General features: G+C 38.3%; 2 protein-coding genes across 2 annotated transcripts; one reads left to right on the forward strand and one right to left on the reverse strand.

Moving 5' to 3' along the window:
* The first annotated feature begins 195 nt into the window (after positions 1 to 195).
* Positions 196 to 2,235, forward strand: LOC125228775 (DEAD-box helicase Dbp80). The gene is made up of 2 exons (XM_048133451.1): positions 196 to 444; positions 598 to 2,235. The coding sequence occupies exon 2, from the start codon at positions 605 to 607 to the stop codon at positions 2,003 to 2,005; it is 1,401 nt and encodes a 466-aa protein (XP_047989408.1). The 5' UTR covers positions 196 to 444; positions 598 to 604; the 3' UTR covers positions 2,006 to 2,235.
* Positions 2,236 to 2,468: 233 nt separating this feature from the next.
* LOC125228776 (ER membrane protein complex subunit 10) lies at positions 2,469 to 17,344 on the reverse strand. The gene is made up of 6 exons (XM_048133452.1): positions 17,189 to 17,344; positions 16,627 to 16,794; positions 16,106 to 16,377; positions 15,452 to 15,548; positions 14,698 to 14,868; positions 2,469 to 2,735 (listed from the first exon to the last, which is right to left on the reverse strand). Exons 1-5 carry the CDS (start codon positions 17,237 to 17,239, stop codon positions 14,785 to 14,787), a joined length of 672 nt encoding a protein of 223 aa, XP_047989409.1. The 5' UTR covers positions 17,240 to 17,344; the 3' UTR covers positions 2,469 to 2,735; positions 14,698 to 14,784.
* Positions 17,345 to 17,868: the final 524 nt, after the last annotated feature.

Here is a 17,868-nt window from a genome sequence, read left to right on the forward strand (position 1 = left end):
CTGATAGGTCGCGGTCGCGGTCGTTTTACGACGGACGTCCGCGTAGTGTGTTCCGAGCTTTATGTGTATTTCCATTGTCCAGATTCCCGTCCGCGGTCGATTCACGACGGACGTCCGCGTAGTGTGTTCCTAGCTTGAAGCTATTGAAAGTCCATGATCTGTGTCATCTCTATATTATCTGTGTTCCGACCGAAGCGCAAGTCGCAACTGTTCTTGTGAATCTCAAGATTCATCAAACGTGAACATTGTTATTTTATTTCTTGCATAGCTTCTTGAAATTGAATTCGTGTCCTTACATTACATGAGTCGTCGTAAAGCTAGAAATATATATAATTATGTCAAGTTAAGTTCGACTTGATAAACTTAACAGATTAAAAGTTGAAGCGTAAGGTTAAGCGGCTTGGTTTGAAACTGTATTTGTTTGTTATCTCAAAACATTTGCTGGTAAGTGGCCTGCATATATGCCAAAGGTTATTTCTGTAAACCATGCTATTGGAAAAAAAATGTTTCTGGCATGAAGAGATTGAGTAATGTTATGAAATAAATTATTACCTTATAGCAGCATACATAATTGTTAGATTCAAACAATGCTTCCAGGTGCAACATGGCGAATCTGTGGGGTCAAAAAGCCGAGGAGTTGGAAATTTCCAACAAGGTCGCAGGTTTAGGATTGAAGCAAGAGCCACATAACCAGACAACAGAATCTGAAGAATCGGGTGATGCAGCAAATCCAGCCGAAACTTCATTGCTCATGAAAATTATCCGGCAGGGTCTAGTTGAATCTAAGTTAGACATTGAGGTACAAAGAAAAGACCCCAATTCACCTTTGTACTCTGTCAAAACCTTTGAGGCCCTGCATTTGAAACCAAATTTGCTGAAAGGTGTTTATTCTATGGGTTTCAATGCGCCATCTAAAATTCAAGAGACTGCTCTACCTACTCTCTTGGCTGATCCTCCTCAGAACATGATAGCCCAATCTCAGTCAGGAACAGGAAAGACTGCTGCGTTTGTGCTGGCAATGTTAAGTAGAGTGGACACAAACCATAACTATCCTCAAGTCTTGTGTCTCAGCCCAACATATGAGCTGGCTATCCAGACAGGTGAAGTAGCTGCTAAAATGGCCAAATTTTGTCCTGAGATTAAATTGAAATATGCTGTAAGAGGGGAAGAAGTGCCTAGAGGCACCAAAATCACAGACCATATCATTATTGGGACACCTGGTAAAATGCTTGATTGGGGTGTCAAGTTTGGCATGTTTGACCTGAGCAAGATTAGAGTGTTTGTATTGGATGAAGCTGATGTGATGATAGACCGGCAGGGTCATCAAGACCAGTGCATTAGAATCCACAAGTGTTTACCTTCTACTTGTCAAATGATGTTCTTCTCAGCTACATATGATGCCGCTGTCATGGAATTTGCAGAGATTATTGTGCCCAATCCAATCATTATTAGATTACTGAGAGAGGAAGAATCTTTAGACAACATTAAGCAGTATTATGTAAAATGCAAAACCCCAGAGGAGAAATATAGGGCTATTTGCAATATTTATGGTGTTATTACTATTGGGCAAGCAATAATATTTTGTCACACAAGAAAGACTGCAGGTTGGTTGTCGGAGAAAATGTCTAAAGATGGGCACTCTGTGGCAGTGTTATCTGGAGAGCTGACCGTGGAGCAAAGAATAGCAGTCCTTGACCGCTTCAGAGCTGGTCTGGAGAAAGTTCTCATCACAACTAATGTGCTGTCAAGAGGCATTGATGTGGAACAGGTTACTTTGGTAGTTAACTTTGATATGCCTATGGATGTGGAGAAGAGGGCAGATTGTGAAACATACCTGCATAGAATTGGGCGCACAGGGAGATTTGGAAAGGCTGGAATAGCAATCAATTTAATTGATTCTGCTTTGGCTATGCAAATTTGCTTGGCTATTGAAAAGCATTTTGGTAAAAAGATTCAATTACTTGACATTGAAGATGCTGAAGAAATTGAGAAGATTGGAGCCTAAGTCTTTTGTTATGTTATGATAAGAATAATTATTTTTTATATGCATTGTTTTCCCCTTTGTTAAACTATACACATTGTTGACAGTGTGGTATTATTTTTCCTGAATTAAATTCTGATGTTATGTAGCACTACTTACCACTGCTGTGAATAAGATTGTAACAAGGCAATTAAAACAGTTATATGTATAAAGGCTTTATTTTTTTTAGTCATTATTACATAATTGGACTTTTATGAAGTGTTTGAATGTTGATTAAAAGCCTACCACAAAACAAATTTTCTATATAGGTAGGTGTCTATGTCTATGCATGACGTGTACATATGCTTGCAAATCATCGCATTTAGGCACTGGTCCCACCGCGAGCTAGTAAGATATGAGCTATCGGCTATAAAAACGAACATAAGATAATCACTCCTGTGCAAATAAAAGAGACACAGCGATATTGATAGCTCATCGCTGGGCGAGTAACTATAAACATCGCCGTGTGTCTCTTTTATTTACGCGGGAGTGATTATCTTTTGTTCGTTTTTATAGCCGATAGCTTATAGCTTACAAGCTTGCGGTGGGACCAGTGCCTTACAACTTGTAACTTGAAATGTCAATTACTTATCAACTATCATATAAAATAATACTTGAAATGCTAGACAGAGCTTTAATAAGGACAAATAGGGAATGAATAAATAAGGTTGAAATTAGGGTTTTGTAAGTTGGAATAAATAACATTAATTGAAACCAAAGACCTATATAGCTTCTAGACGTACAAGGTCTAAGAAAAAAACGTACCCCGGTTAAAAGCTACGCTCAACCAGAGGGCGCCACACCCTTTGGGGTGCGCTCACCTAGATGGCGACTCTGATTGAGACTTAAAACATGTCAGTTTAAGGCTATGGGTTTGACCTAAATTTTTAGGTTACATACCGTGCTAAAAGTTATAACCCCGTGTCAATAGATGGCAGTAAATTGTATAAATGCACAACTCTGTCGTGGTAATTATTAAAATGTCGATAGATGGCAATTAAATCAATCAGTATATTATAGGTATATAACCTGTTTCTTATCGTGGTCTTTAAAAAGTATGAAAACAGAAAAAGGTTAGCGATATAATTAGAATTGTTTGAGTGGTGAGAGTAAGTGCGTTTTTACATTATCCGATCCGATATCGGATGTAGGAAGGTTTTCGAAGAAAAAAAATCAAAGATGGCGGCGTAAATATATGGGATATTGGTCCGACATCCAATATTGAAACGGATAATGTGAAAACGCACTAAGACAAGGGACAAACTATCAGAGCTCTACTTAAATGAGCTGTTTTTTTAACGTTTATAAATTTAACTACCGATAATTTTTTTGAAGATAGGCAAATAATATATTTTTCTGATAGCACGTTATAACGATCACGAAAAGGTGGCTCTTTTATTATTATTTCGTATCATTTATTTATTATCTTATTACATGACCGAAATGACCTTTGCGAAATTTAATAGCAGATGAGGTGACCAATGCCTTTGCGTGTGCTCAATATATGAAATTAGAAAAAAAAGCGATGTCAATTGTCAGTGTCACTTAGAGCTAAGTATCACCACATCACTGACAGCTTTGTCACTAGTGTTTTTTTTTCTTACAATTCAACACGAGCAAAGGCATTCACGTATTTTCACCTCAACTGCTATTACATTTTATTTCAGTTACTTAAAAAAGATAATAAATAAAAAATACGAAATATAAGAGCCACCTTTGCGTAATCGTTATAACGTATTATATCAGAAATAAATATTATTAGCCTATCTTCAAAAATCTTTAGGTTTAGCCAATGAGGAGGCACACTCAAAGGTTATGACAGATAGCGCCACCCTATTAGTCCGAAAATAATAGAATAATCCTTAGTCTATGTCTGTCTCTGTCTACCATACCACCATAGTACCATACGAGAGAGCGATAAGACGATATATTATGTTTTTTCTCTCTTACACATATGAATGACAGTGACATGCCTAGACACTTGCACAGGCGCCGCCTGGCGGGATAAAATGTCAGTGTGCCTCCTCATTATGTTCCATAACACCTATTTCGTTTTGATACCTGCATTTTTTTGAATACTTACAAAAAATCTTGCACTATTCAATTAATTTACTTTACCTTATAATTTTATTACCGTCGTCCTCACTCTCCACGCTTAGAGAACGTGCAAGTTTCATTCATGAAAAAAAAACGACAAACAACAACAAACACATTCCACACGTTCGTGTTTGTTGCTTGTGTTCGCTGTTTGTTGAAAATGAGGGCCTTTATTTTATTGTATTTATTACCTACCCACTCGTAGACTTCTCTCTTCAAAAATTAACGTCACGTTTGAGGAAGGAAAGAATCACATCCAAACATGCATGGATATTAAACGTTGGCAAAAAAAGTTATATTAAAATGTGGCGACATCATAGTGTCGTCCATTTCAAATCAGTAGTAAGAAAACGGGACGACACTGATGTTGCCATTTTTCAATTTCTACTCTTGCTGGCTGTTGACTTAACTGCGTTGGTAGAGTCAGTCCAAGGTAAGTTAGCAACGATTTTGATAGCCTCGCCGATGAAAATGATATTTAAACATCAAAATGCGATTCAATTCCTTAAATTGCAGAGGCAGGGCGAACAAAATAATTATATAGGTACTCATTTGGCCCACACTATCAAAGTCGCCAATTGCCACTACCGATATTGTATTTAGGAGTATTTGGGAGAGTAAACTTGTTTGCTGCCAACAAACTGTACCTAATGCAATTTGACAAATTAAGAACCTAAATGAAACCTATTGTAATCTTTACTTTTTTAATGAATCGATAAGATAATTGACCATTATAGCAACACGAATTAGTTTATTTCTGCCACACCGGACTGTAGCTCCGGTTAGGAAACTAGACTATAATAACTTTGAAGTCGACACTGCTCCTGCATTTTGACACAAAGTTTGACGGCTTGAAAAAACACGTCTATGGTTCACATGTTTGTTCCTGGGTTGTTAAGTAAATAAGTATGGAATTAAACACTTTATTGTACCACCAAAATGAAACAGACAACAACAGAACAATTATATAAAGCGTAGCTAACATAGTACATTCCTACTATCTAAATAAGTTGATCACAATTTACAATGTAATGTCCTTCATAGGTACGTTAAAATCCAAAAACACAATACGTATTTGGGAAATTAACTATAGACTTATCGTGGCATATTTAATGTAGGGTTTTGAAGAACTTTGCACGACCTTGTAAATGACAAATAACAGGTGCCGTAGCCGAATGGCATTTCTGTAACGCGAAATGAAAACGAAACGCCGCGAAAGGTTGTCTGGCTCTGTCGCGCCAATACGTAAGAACGATAGAGATAGCTACCATAGAAACTAAGACTAAAAATTAACCTGCACTTTTTTGACAAGATAATCCATGATGTCCCAGTTGGTCCACGTTCCACGTCTGTGCCACAAGAGCATACTTATACATATGTATGGCACACACTCAGAGCAAAAAATTATTTTTCTTGAATCTATGGGCATACCCATCCAAACTCCGAGTCGCAAGCCAGTCGCCAGTATAAGGGAGGTCGAATCCAAGAAAATACCAGTATTGGGTGCGAGATGGGCATGTAGCCAGTAACCGTCTTCCCGGGCTCCAACCTCCAAAAACCTCGCGAGTCGCGTGTTCTGGAGCTGTAAAGTTGTTCAGAAGAGTATTGTAAGATAAATCACAGTAAACATTATCCCAACAACTTTTTGACTTTAGATTGTCTGGAATTGTCCAGGGTAAATCACAATAAACATTATCCCAACAACTTTTTGATTTTTAGATTGTCTGGAATTGTCCAGGGTAAATCACAATAAACATTATCCCAACAACTTTTTGACTTTAGATTGTCTGGAATTGTCCAGGGTAAATCACAATAAACATTATCCCAACCACTTTTTGATTTTAGATTGTCAGGAATTGTCCAGGGTAAATCACAATAAACATTATCCCAACCACTTTTTGACTTTAGATTGTCTGGAATTGTCCAGGGTAAATCACAATAAACATTATCCCAACCACTTTTTGATTTTAGATTGTCAGGAATTGTCCAGGGTAAATCACAATAAACATTATCCCAACAACTTTTTGATTTTAGATTGTCAGGAATTGTCCAGGGTAAATCACAATAAACATTATCCCAACCACTTTTTGACTTTAGATTGTCTGGAATTGTCCAGGGATCATCCACATATTACGTCACACCAAATTTCAGGTTTTTGGACCCCTCCCCCCTCCCTATGTCACGCTTTTTTGTATCCCTTTAACAGGGATTGTCACATTTAGTATGACCCCCCCCCCCCTTACACTGTGACGTAATATATGGATGACGCCCCAGGGTAAATCACAATAAACATTATCCCAACCACTTTTTGACTTTAGATTGTCTGGAATTGTCCAGGGTAAATCACAATTAAACATTATCCCAACCACTTTTTGATTTTAGATTGTCAGGAATTGTCCAGGGTAAATCACAATAAACATTATCCCAACAACTTTTTGATTTTAGATTGTCAGGAATTGTCCAGGGTGAATCACAATAAACATTATCCCAACAACTTTTTGATTTTAGATTGTCAGGAATTGTCCAGGGTAAATCACAATAAACATTATCCCAACAACTTTTTGACTTTAGATTGTGGACCAAGAAGGCGGCACATCTCGTTTCCTTTGGCTATTTGGAGAGGATGGAAATGAGCAGCACATATAAATCTATGGCTCAATTCCTTTTTTGTTAGGGAGTGCAGGGCGGAATTTCCTAAAAACAAAAATATGATCAATAAACAAGAATAAATAATGAATGGTTGGAACTTATGGAGAGACTTTCTTATCTCTAATTACCAACAATATTTTTTCAAGATTCGGCAGTTTTGCCGTCTCCGTTTGCAGCATTTTCACGCGATTAATAAAAAATAAAAATAAAATGATATAACATCAGGCCGCCCCGTCGCACTATTTGTAAGTGTGATAGGGACGGCCTAATGTTTTACCGTTAATCGCGCGACCATGCTATCGGTGCGAGTAACACTTTTAACATGGTCACATCAAGGCACTTCATCCACACACACACACACACACACGCACACGCACACGCACACGCACACGCACACGCACACGCACACGCACACAATAAAAATACCAAAGTAACTACAACCGTGCCGTTCAGATTTGAGGAGTTCGGTTGTAACCATCATCAGCAGTTCCACTGCACCAAATGTCACTGTTCTGGACGTAAGTGCATGCTGTTCTTATAAAAATACCAAAGTCACTTTAAGTGTGCAGTTCAGATTTGAGTTCGGTTCAAACCATCATCAGCAGTTCCACTGCACCAAATGTCACTGTTCTGGACGAAAGTGCATGCTGTTCTTATAAAAATACCAAAGTAACTACAAGCGTGCCGTTTAGATTTGAGGAGTTCGGTTCTAACCATCATCAGCAGTTCCGCTGCACCAAATGTCACTATTCTGGACGTAAGTGCATGCTGTTCTTATAAAAATACCAAAGTAACTACAAGCGTGCCGTTTAGATTTGAGGAGTTCGGTTCTGACCATCATCAGCAGTTCCACTGCACCAAATGTCACTATTCTGGACGTAAGTGCATGCTGTTCTTATAAAAATATCAAAGTCACTATGAGTGTGCCGTTCAGATTTGAGGAGTTCTGTTCTGACCATCATCAGCAGTTCCACTGCACCAAATGTCACTGTTCTGGACGTAAGTGCATGCTGTTCTTATAAAAATACCAAAGTCACTATGAGTGTGCCGTTCAGATTTGAGGAGTTCTGTTCTGACCATCATCAGCAGTTCCACTGCACCAAATGTCACTGTTCTGGACGTAATTGCATGATGTTCTTACAAAAATACCAAAGTCACTATAAGCGTGCCGTTCAGATTTGAGGAGTTCGGTTCTGACCATCATCAGCAGTCCCATTGCACCAAATGTCACTGTTCTGGACGAAAGTGCATGCTGTTCTTATAAAAATACCAAAGTCACTTTAAGTGTGCAGTTCAGATTTGAGTTCGGTTCAAACCATCATCAGCAGTTCCACTGCACCAAATGTCACTGTTCTGGACGTAAGTGCATACTGTTCTTATAAAAATACCAAAGTCACTTTAAGTGTGCAGCTCAGATTTGAGTTCGGTTCAAACCATCATCAGCAGTTCCACTGCACCAAATGTCACTGTTCTGGACGAAAGTGCATGCTGTTCTTATAAAAATACCAAAGACACTATAAGTGCACTACTTTACCTGTATTAGTGAGACAAATAAGACCTCTATAACTGAGATAAGCTTTTTCGACTGCACAGTCACATTTACCTCTACTAGTGAGACAGAGTGTATTTTTATATAGTCTCAGTAACAGAGGTATCTATTAATGAGACTATATTTGAAAAATTACATTCACTTCATTGTTTGTTTAGAATGGTATAGGAATTTACCTCTGTATTTGAGACACAGTCAATCCATGACCTTTGTAACTTTTTACTTTTTAAATTAATTGTTTGTCATTAATTGTACATATATGTAGGTATAAAGAGGTAAGGTAACTTATGATCGAAAGTTTATTTTATATGCCGGTGTATGAAGCATTTTGTCCAGCACTGTAGTCATTGTGAATTGATGTGTAAGGGTCTCCCCAAACCTATCGACGCGAAATATGCTCTAGCCGACCAAAAATCGCTCGTTAGTTCATCTTCATAGATGCTTTCGCGACATCGATTTTTAGTCGGTGAAAGCCATGAAATCGGCTTTGCCAATAGGTTTGAGGAAACCCTATCCAATAAATAAACCCATTGTAATTTGACGATCCATTCCAGGAGATTTATTAGAAATGGTATGGAATTGTAATTATTTACCTACTTTTAAGAACTATGCACAGTGAGCTGCAGAAGTGGATGGCGAATTTATAATATTTCCATGCAATTTTGCAGGTCACTGTACGATTTAACACATACAATACAACATAGCGTAGGTACTATACTTGACGATCATAATATGAATTCCTTAAACGATCGTAGATTGTCATGCAAATTTTATTTTAGTTTCCGTATAAAACATAATGTAGTATTGCTTATGAATAAATAATTTACAGTCTAATTATCATAGGAGGTAGGGCTGGTAGGGCATAGCGAGTGATATTCCGCTTTGTGTGTTAGTAGTCCGTTGCTTCTGGAAAGTTATGTATGAAAATGTTGGCATAATTAATGGAAGATTTTTTTTGATTGGGATATGTACATTACAGGCCGAAGTTATTTTTCATCAACCCTCCCCATCCCTCCCCCCTCTGCGTCACCCCTCTTCCCCCCCTTAAATAGCCGAAAATGCGGTCCTCATGCATGCTGTTCTTATAAAAATACCAAAGTAACTACAAGCGTGCCGTTTAGATTTGAGGAGTTCGGTTCTAACCATCATCAGCAGTTCCGCTGCACCAAATGTCACTATTCTGGACGTAAGTGCATGCTGTTCTTATAAAAATACCAAAGTAACTACAAGCGTGCCGTTTAGATTTGAGGAGTTCGGTTCTGACCATCATCAGCAGTTCCACTGCACCAAATGTCACTATTCTGGACGTAAGTGCATGCTGTTCTTATAAAAATATCAAAGTCACTATGAGTGTGCCGTTCAGATTTGAGGAGTTCTGTTCTGACCATCATCAGCAGTTCCACTGCACCAAATGTCACTGTTCTGGACGTAAGTGCATGCTGTTCTTATAAAAATACCAAAGTCACTATGAGTGTGCCGTTCAGATTTGAGGAGTTCTGTTCTGACCATCATCAGCAGTTCCACTGCACCAAATGTCACTGTTCTGGACGTAATTGCATGATGTTCTTACAAAAATACCAAAGTCACTATAAGCGTGCCGTTCAGATTTGAGGAGTTCGGTTCTGACCATCATCAGCAGTCCCATTGCACCAAATGTCACTGTTCTGGACGAAAGTGCATGCTGTTCTTATAAAAATACCAAAGTCACTTTAAGTGTGCAGTTCAGATTTGAGTTCGGTTCAAACCATCATCAGCAGTTCCACTGCACCAAATGTCACTGTTCTGGACGTAAGTGCATACTGTTCTTATAAAAATACCAAAGTCACTTTAAGTGTGCAGCTCAGATTTGAGTTCGGTTCAAACCATCATCAGCAGTTCCACTGCACCAAATGTCACTGTTCTGGACGAAAGTGCATGCTGTTCTTATAAAAATACCAAAGACACTATAAGTGCACTACTTTACCTGTATTAGTGAGACAAATAAGACCTCTATAACTGAGATAAGCTTTTTCGACTGCACAGTCACATTTACCTCTACTAGTGAGACAGAGTGTATTTTTATATAGTCTCAGTAACAGAGGTATCTATTAATGAGACTATATTTGAAAAATTACATTCACTTCATTGTTTGTTTAGAATGGTATAGGAATTTACCTCTGTATTTGAGACACAGTCAATCCATGACCTTTGTAACTTTTTACTTTTTAAATTAATTGTTTGTCATTAATTGTACATATATGTAGGTATAAAGAGGTAAGGTAACTTATGATCGAAAGTTTATTTTATATGCCGGTGTATGAAGCATTTTGTCCAGCACTGTAGTCATTGTGAATTGATGTGTAAGGGTCTCCCCAAACCTATCGACGCGAAATATGCTCTAGCCGACCAAAAATCGCTCGTTAGTTCATCTTCATAGATGCTTTCGCGACATCGATTTTTAGTCGGTGAAAGCCATGAAATCGGCTTTGCCAATAGGTTTGAGGAAACCCTATCCAATAAATAAACCCATTGTAATTTGACGATCCATTCCAGGAGATTTATTAGAAATGGTATGGAATTGTAATTATTTACCTACTTTTAAGAACTATGCACAGTGAGCTGCAGAAGTGGATGGCGAATTTATAATATTTCCATGCAATTTTGCAGGTCACTGTACGATTTAACACATACAATACAACATAGCGTAGGTACTATACTTGACGATCATAATATGAATTCCTTAAACGATCGTAGATTGTCATGCAAATTTTATTTTAGTTTCCGTATAAAACATAATGTAGTATTGCTTATGAATAAATAATTTACAGTCTAATTATCATAGGAGGTAGGGCTGGTAGGGCATAGCGAGTGATATTCCGCTTTGTGTGTTAGTAGTCCGTTGCTTCTGGAAAGTTATGTATGAAAATGTTGGCATAATTAATGGAAGATTTTTTTTGATTGGGATATGTACATTACAGGCCGAAGTTATTTTTCATCAACCCTCCCCATCCCTCCCCCCTCTGCGTCACCCCTCTTCCCCCCCTTAAATAGCCGAAAATGCGATTTCTGACAAAACCGTTGTAGATACAGAAAAAGCGTGTAGGAAAAAAGTAATCCTTGATAAATTTACTACAAATCGTTCATTGACACTTTGGTTCTAGCACTTATAGGTTTCGCGTGATCCATCACGAAAGTTGGTCCTTTACTGCAATTTTCTTTAGTGAATGTTAAGTTTTCTCCCAAATTGCTTACGAAATCTGTTTGATATTACTAAAATATTATAAACTGAAAATGAATTTCAGGGGGAAAAATCACTACCATGGGTGGGACTTGAACTCACGGCTACTGGATTGATACTCCAGGGCTCTACCAACAGCTACCAAAAGCTCATCCCCAGTCATAGATACACTATATAGATCAATGGTACTCCTAGCGACTACTACCGTGAAAATATTACGTCTTAAATAGTTACTGGAATTCCAAGACATATTGGAAATTCCACCCATGGTAGTGATTTTCCCCCTTAATTTTATTTTAGTCATGAGTTACAATATTTTAGTTATATCAAACAAATTTCGACTATTTCGTATGCATTTTGGGCGAAAACTTAACATTCACTAAAGAACATTGCAGCAAAGGACCAACTTTCGTGACGGATCACGCGTAAACTATAAGTGCTAGAACCAAAGTGTTAATGAATGATTTGTAGTAAATTTATTAAGGATTACTTCGTTCCTACGCGCTTTTTCTGTATCTTCAACAGTTTTGTCAGAAATCGAGAAAAACCGCATTTTCGGCACTTTAAGGGAGGGTAGAGGGGTGACGCAGAGGAGGGAGGAGTGGGGAGGGTTGATGAAAAATAACTTCGGTCTATAACGTACATATTTCAATTTAAAAAAACCTTCCATTAATTATGCCGTAATTTTAGCTAATTTCCCCCTGCTATAGGGCACAGCACAGCGGATATCGTCTCGCTCGAATCTAGAGCAGAGCCCAACTGGGGTAGTACCTCCGCCTTACAGAAGTCCGCAGCCAAATAGCACTAGACCCTACTCATAGTGCCTGCCGGTGAGTAAGGCTGCCAGAGCTCAACGAGGGTGCGGTGTGCTGGATGACGGGAGGACTTACGGAACTAACTTGTTCCGTCTATTGTCCTTTGAGTCGTCGGCAACCCGAACCCTCCTTGGAACTTATACACTCCTTTTTGCTGTGTACCTACTTAACACAGCAAAAGGGAATGTACAAGTTTCTAATGGGGTGGCAACGCGCATGTGACAAGAATGTACTTGAGTTGCAGGCGTCCATAGGTTATAATGACCGCTTTCCATCAGGCGGACCGTACGCTTGTTTGCCACCGACGTAGTATAAAAAAAATTGTATTATGAAATAAATGAATCTTGTCTAAATGTGCCTAAGATGTTAAAAAAAACCGGCCAAGAGCGTGTCGGGCCACGCTCAGTGTAGGGTTCCGTAGTTTTCCGTATTTTTCTCAAAAACTAATGAACCTATCAAGTTTAAAACAATTTTCCTAGAAAGTCTTTATAATGTTCTACTTTAGTGATTTTTTTCATATTTTTTTAACTTATGGTTCAAAAGTTAGAGGGGGGGGACGCACTTTTTTTCCTTTAGGAACGATTATTTCCGAAAATATTAATATTTTTAAAAAACGATCTTAGTAAACTCTTATTAATTTTTAAATACCTATCCAACGATATATCACACGTTGGGGTTGGAATGAAAAAAAATAACAGCCCCCACTTTACGTGTAGGGGGGGGGGGGGTACCCTAATAAAACATTTTTTTTCCATTTTTTATTTTTGCACTTTGTTGGCGTGATTGATATACATATTAGTACCAAATTTCTGCTTTCTAGTGCTAATGGTTACTGAGATTATCCGCGGACGGACGGATGGACAGACGGACGGACGGACGGACGGACGGACGGACGGACGGACGGACGGACGGACGGACGGACGGACGGACGGACGGACGGACGGACGGACAGACGGACAGACAGACATGGCGAAACTATAAGGGTTCCTAGTTGACTACGGAACCCTAAAAACGGCCAAGTGCGAGTTGTACTCGCGTTGCAAGGGTTCCGTACACTACAAGAAGGGCTTCCCCCTTCGAGTCCCAAGCATCTATATGTACCTATTTACTTATATTTTACTGACATCATATGATGTCGCTGGGACTCGAATGGTTAAAAAATTATTTAAAAACATATTTTTGAAACTTAGTATCTCGCTCACGCTCTTTCATTTGATATGTAACACAATAGGTACCTACGTATACTTCAAAAAACTTCAGTTTTTAATTTTCACTTTTAAATTACATGTCCATCTTTGGCTCACAGGTTAACATACCTGTGCCAAAATTTCAAGTTGATCGGTTGAGTAGTTTTGGAGAAAATTAGCTGTTACAGACGGACAGACAGACGCACGAGTGATCCTATAAGGGTTCCGTTTTTCCTTTATGAGGTACGGAACCCTAAAAACTGAGTTATTGAATTATGGAATAGTTTCTTATTAGATATTCACGTAATCATTTGTGTACCTACACAAACACTGAAACTAAACATTGTACCCGTTTGAAATTATGAAATTTCCAGAATTAAGTGTACTATAATTATTTGAATTAGAAGAAACGTAACTTATTGCTGGATATAACTTTCCTCAGATGTTAATTTAATATTATAGTTCAACTTAAAACATCGAAGTGCTGGGCGTCCTAGCCGTGTGAATCGTGTGATTCAAATTTAAAAACATGGTTCTTCAGCACTCGCTCGCTTGATAAAATGTTAAAAATAACACCGGTACCTGCCCCTAATGTATCACGTCTAATGACTCGAGACAGGAAGTGTTTCGGGTTTCATGCTCAACCATTTAAGTATTTGCTTACCAACTTAATCTTTTTTTTATGAAGCTGTAGGTACCTGAATTTTCCACCCATAACGCTAACCTATCTTCTTCGTTAACCGGGAATCGGAACACTAAAATTTCTCCGGATAGATTTTTGCAGTTCACGTATGCACATGTACACGGCATTTTTACAATTTATGTCAAGTTGAAAACCAGAATGACAATTATTGTCACTGTGTCAAATTGAACAAAACTTATTTAATCTATGAAATCTGTCGACAACCCAAGTCCAGCGCCATCTGATGTGACATTTTAACAATAATTAGTTGGCTATAAAGCTATCGCAACTTAATGAATGCTTGTGAATTCCGAAACTGTCAAAGCAGCAGAAACTCAAAATGATTTGAGGCAAAAGGACGTAACTCCATGAAAAAGAACTGCTAGAGTCATCTAGCGACAGCCAAGCAATTCACGTAGTCCGTTACACAATTGACTTAGACCGTAGCGCTCTAGAAGACTATATTCTCTTTGATTGAAACTAACTATACACCTACATTAAACCAATGATTGTCTAGTAATTACATTGTACAGTGTAAACCAGAAATATTTGCCTTTACAACGTGCTATTAACGCGCTGCTGGTGGTCCTGCTTCCGGATTGCTGGCACCCGAGATCATGACGAAGATGGCGATGGGCACGATATACATCCACTGAAAAGTAGTAAGTATTAAAATTGTCTATCCATAATCTCTATTAAACACTTGATAAGCACAAATAATTAAATAACTTGCAAATAGAAATTCCGTACAGAAAAGCAAACTTCCTACAAAACCAAAGTTTAACTTTTAGTTTAAGCGATATCTCGATAATTGAAAAGGGCCCCTTTCTAGAGCTAAGTAAAATGAACAGATAAGCCTATGGGTAAGCCGATCAATAGGGCTATTATGCTCTGCTCTGCACTTTTTTTGGTAAGGGGTCGATCGGTCTCTGTTTTACCCGTCTCGGACACTGGCGATCAAATATATGAAAGAGGCGCGTTCCTAGCACACATTCTAAGCTCTTGTAGGTGAACGCGTACCATGCTTGCATGACTGAAATATGACAGTTCGACTGTTCGCGTTTTTGACAGGCGGTAACTGTGAGGTAACCGAGAGGGGGGAGGGGAGAGGGGCGGCACTTTTAGCGGGGAGCGGGAGTGGCCATACTGTACTCTTTATTATACTGTGGTTTTACGTAGACTACTTATTAAAAATGCGCTTTAAGCAGCTATTCACATGATCATACATTACTTACATATTTAGCTAAAAATGATCTGTTGTCTTTCAACTCGCCCTTTTCTCTAGCTTCTCTTTCACGCTCAAGCTTCTGGATGTAGGATGCTGTGTCTGGTCTGTAATCAAATAAAAGAAATTTAATATAAAGTCTCCGTCAATAGAATTTGTGAACAATGTAAACAAACCTTGTAGTCAAAATGTCTTTAATTTCCATTCTAACTCATCAGATACTGGCTAAATCCATGTGTTAAGTAATCAATTCATATCTCATTATGATCCTCAACCTTTAAAACAATAAACTTGTGCTAGAATATTGATATTTTACACAATAATTTGTTTATATTGTTGACAATTTCTATTGATTTTTACTTACCTACATGAAAATATACAGTAGCATTGCAACCTTAAAGCAGAATGGATTTATCTGAGTTTGAAGTTAAGCGACACAAGTTAAGGATAGTCCATTCATTCAATTTAGAGTTTGTTGTTGTTACTGTCCGGCAACCCAGAAAAAGGGCCTTCACCTGCACTGCATGTGCCACACCTTCCTTATATATTTAGACGAGGCTTAGTTGGCCGCCACTTGATTGTACAAAAAATCAATATGGCTGCGAACTTACCTTGGATACCTCATTGAAGCATGGATTTAAAAGAAGCAAAGTAAAATACTTACACCGGTGCTTGATCTATATGACGGAGGTAGAAATTAGACTTCAATTTGTACTCATGTTGGCCATTATGCACCAGAGGTTGGGTACCATTGGCAACTTGGAAGTTCACAGCAATTACTGCTCCATTGGGGAGGATCCATGCATTGATCACGTCAGACAGCCCATTGTCTAGAAATGCTTGGGCTTTTACTGAAGACAGAAATTCTGTCTCTTTGTTATCAGCTGAGGTAACTAATGACTTTATTGAGTAGAATCCATCTACTTCAGCTAATTTCTGAAACATAGGATAGAACATTATGTGTCAGACAGAATAGTGCAGTCAGCCAAAAAAGTGGTTTACCACATTTCGACCTTATGTGTGTGAAATAGAGTTGAAAAGTGGTAAAACACTTTCTTGGCTGACTGTACAGTAAAAAAAAATATTGCATATTAAAAGAGTCAACTGTGTGACACAATAGATTATCTAAAAATGATGTTAAAAATTCTCTCTGTATTGATAAAAAAAATCTAAAATGTTTTCTACCTTCAGATCTTCAATATGTTGTTTGTTGAAGTGTATTTGGTCAATAACAGATGTCCCAGACCTAATGCTCTTCAAAGCAATATTTCCTCGTGAACAGTATTGCTCTCCCTTACAGTTTAATGTGTGAAGTATTTTTATATTCAGCCAGCCATCAAAATCAATGCAGACCTGTAATTATAAAACATTTTGTTTTGAGGTGATTATACTAAGACATAGTTTAATTCTGACATAAAACTTTAAATTTTCATTGACTACAGGAGTGAGGAATAGCGCCGTTGGAGCAACCATTACAAAGGTTTGTATAAAAAAGCCAGTGTGGATGGACATTAGGCCTAATCCCACGACACAAACACTAGTAAACATGGAAAATAAAACATATTGGGATTAACCCGTCCTTTACTGAGGAACAAGTGTTTCATACAAGAGTTTGTAAGCTAGCCTAGCGCTAGGTCTGCGGCGTTCATAAAAATTAAGTCAAAAGACTATAGTTTATAGCACAGCAAGAATTACAAATCAGAACTGTTTACCATGAATAAACTATTGAATCTGAATCAGAACTTACGGACAAATGCAGTAATCCAAAGAAATAGATTAACGCTGAAGTAGCTTTCATTGTTATTTTCTCTTAAATAGCTAAATGCCAAGATAATTACTAGAATTAATTAAATTTTAAAGCTTTGCAAAGAAAATCAATATAACTTTGTAGGTTAGAATTATCATTTGCAATTGTCAAAGTTGTCACCTGTCACGTAAGAAAATGACAATCGTCATTGGTACATTAAAGGCCATTCCAGACGGGGTGCTCAATTCGACCTTGAAAAGTATTGGCCTACATTTTTCAGATTTGCTGTCGCTTTTTAGTGCCAATATTTGGTTGACCGTCTATAAATATCCTTTTCTCGGTGTCAGTGATGAGAGATCTTGTCTTGGCCTTGGTGCGTAGTGGTAGTCTGTTAATGCTAGAAGAATACATAACATACAACAGCCATCCCAGACGAGATGATCGAATTAAGCTAGGAACATACTACGCGGACGTCCGTCGTAAATCAAGGCCACGTCCACGTCCGTCGACCGATAGTTTGCACGTTTGCACGGTTATGTGTATATTGAAGCTAGGAACACACTACGCGGACGTCCGTCGTGAATCGACCGCGGACGGGAATCTGGACAATGGAAATACACATAACCGTGCAAACTATCGGTCGACGGACGCGGACGTGGCCTTGAGCGCACGGACGTCCG

Source organism: Leguminivora glycinivorella, chromosome 8 (genome assembly GCF_023078275.1).
Source record: "Leguminivora glycinivorella isolate SPB_JAAS2020 chromosome 8, LegGlyc_1.1, whole genome shotgun sequence".
Classification (NCBI taxonomy): Eukaryota; Metazoa; Arthropoda; class Insecta; order Lepidoptera; family Tortricidae; genus Leguminivora; species Leguminivora glycinivorella.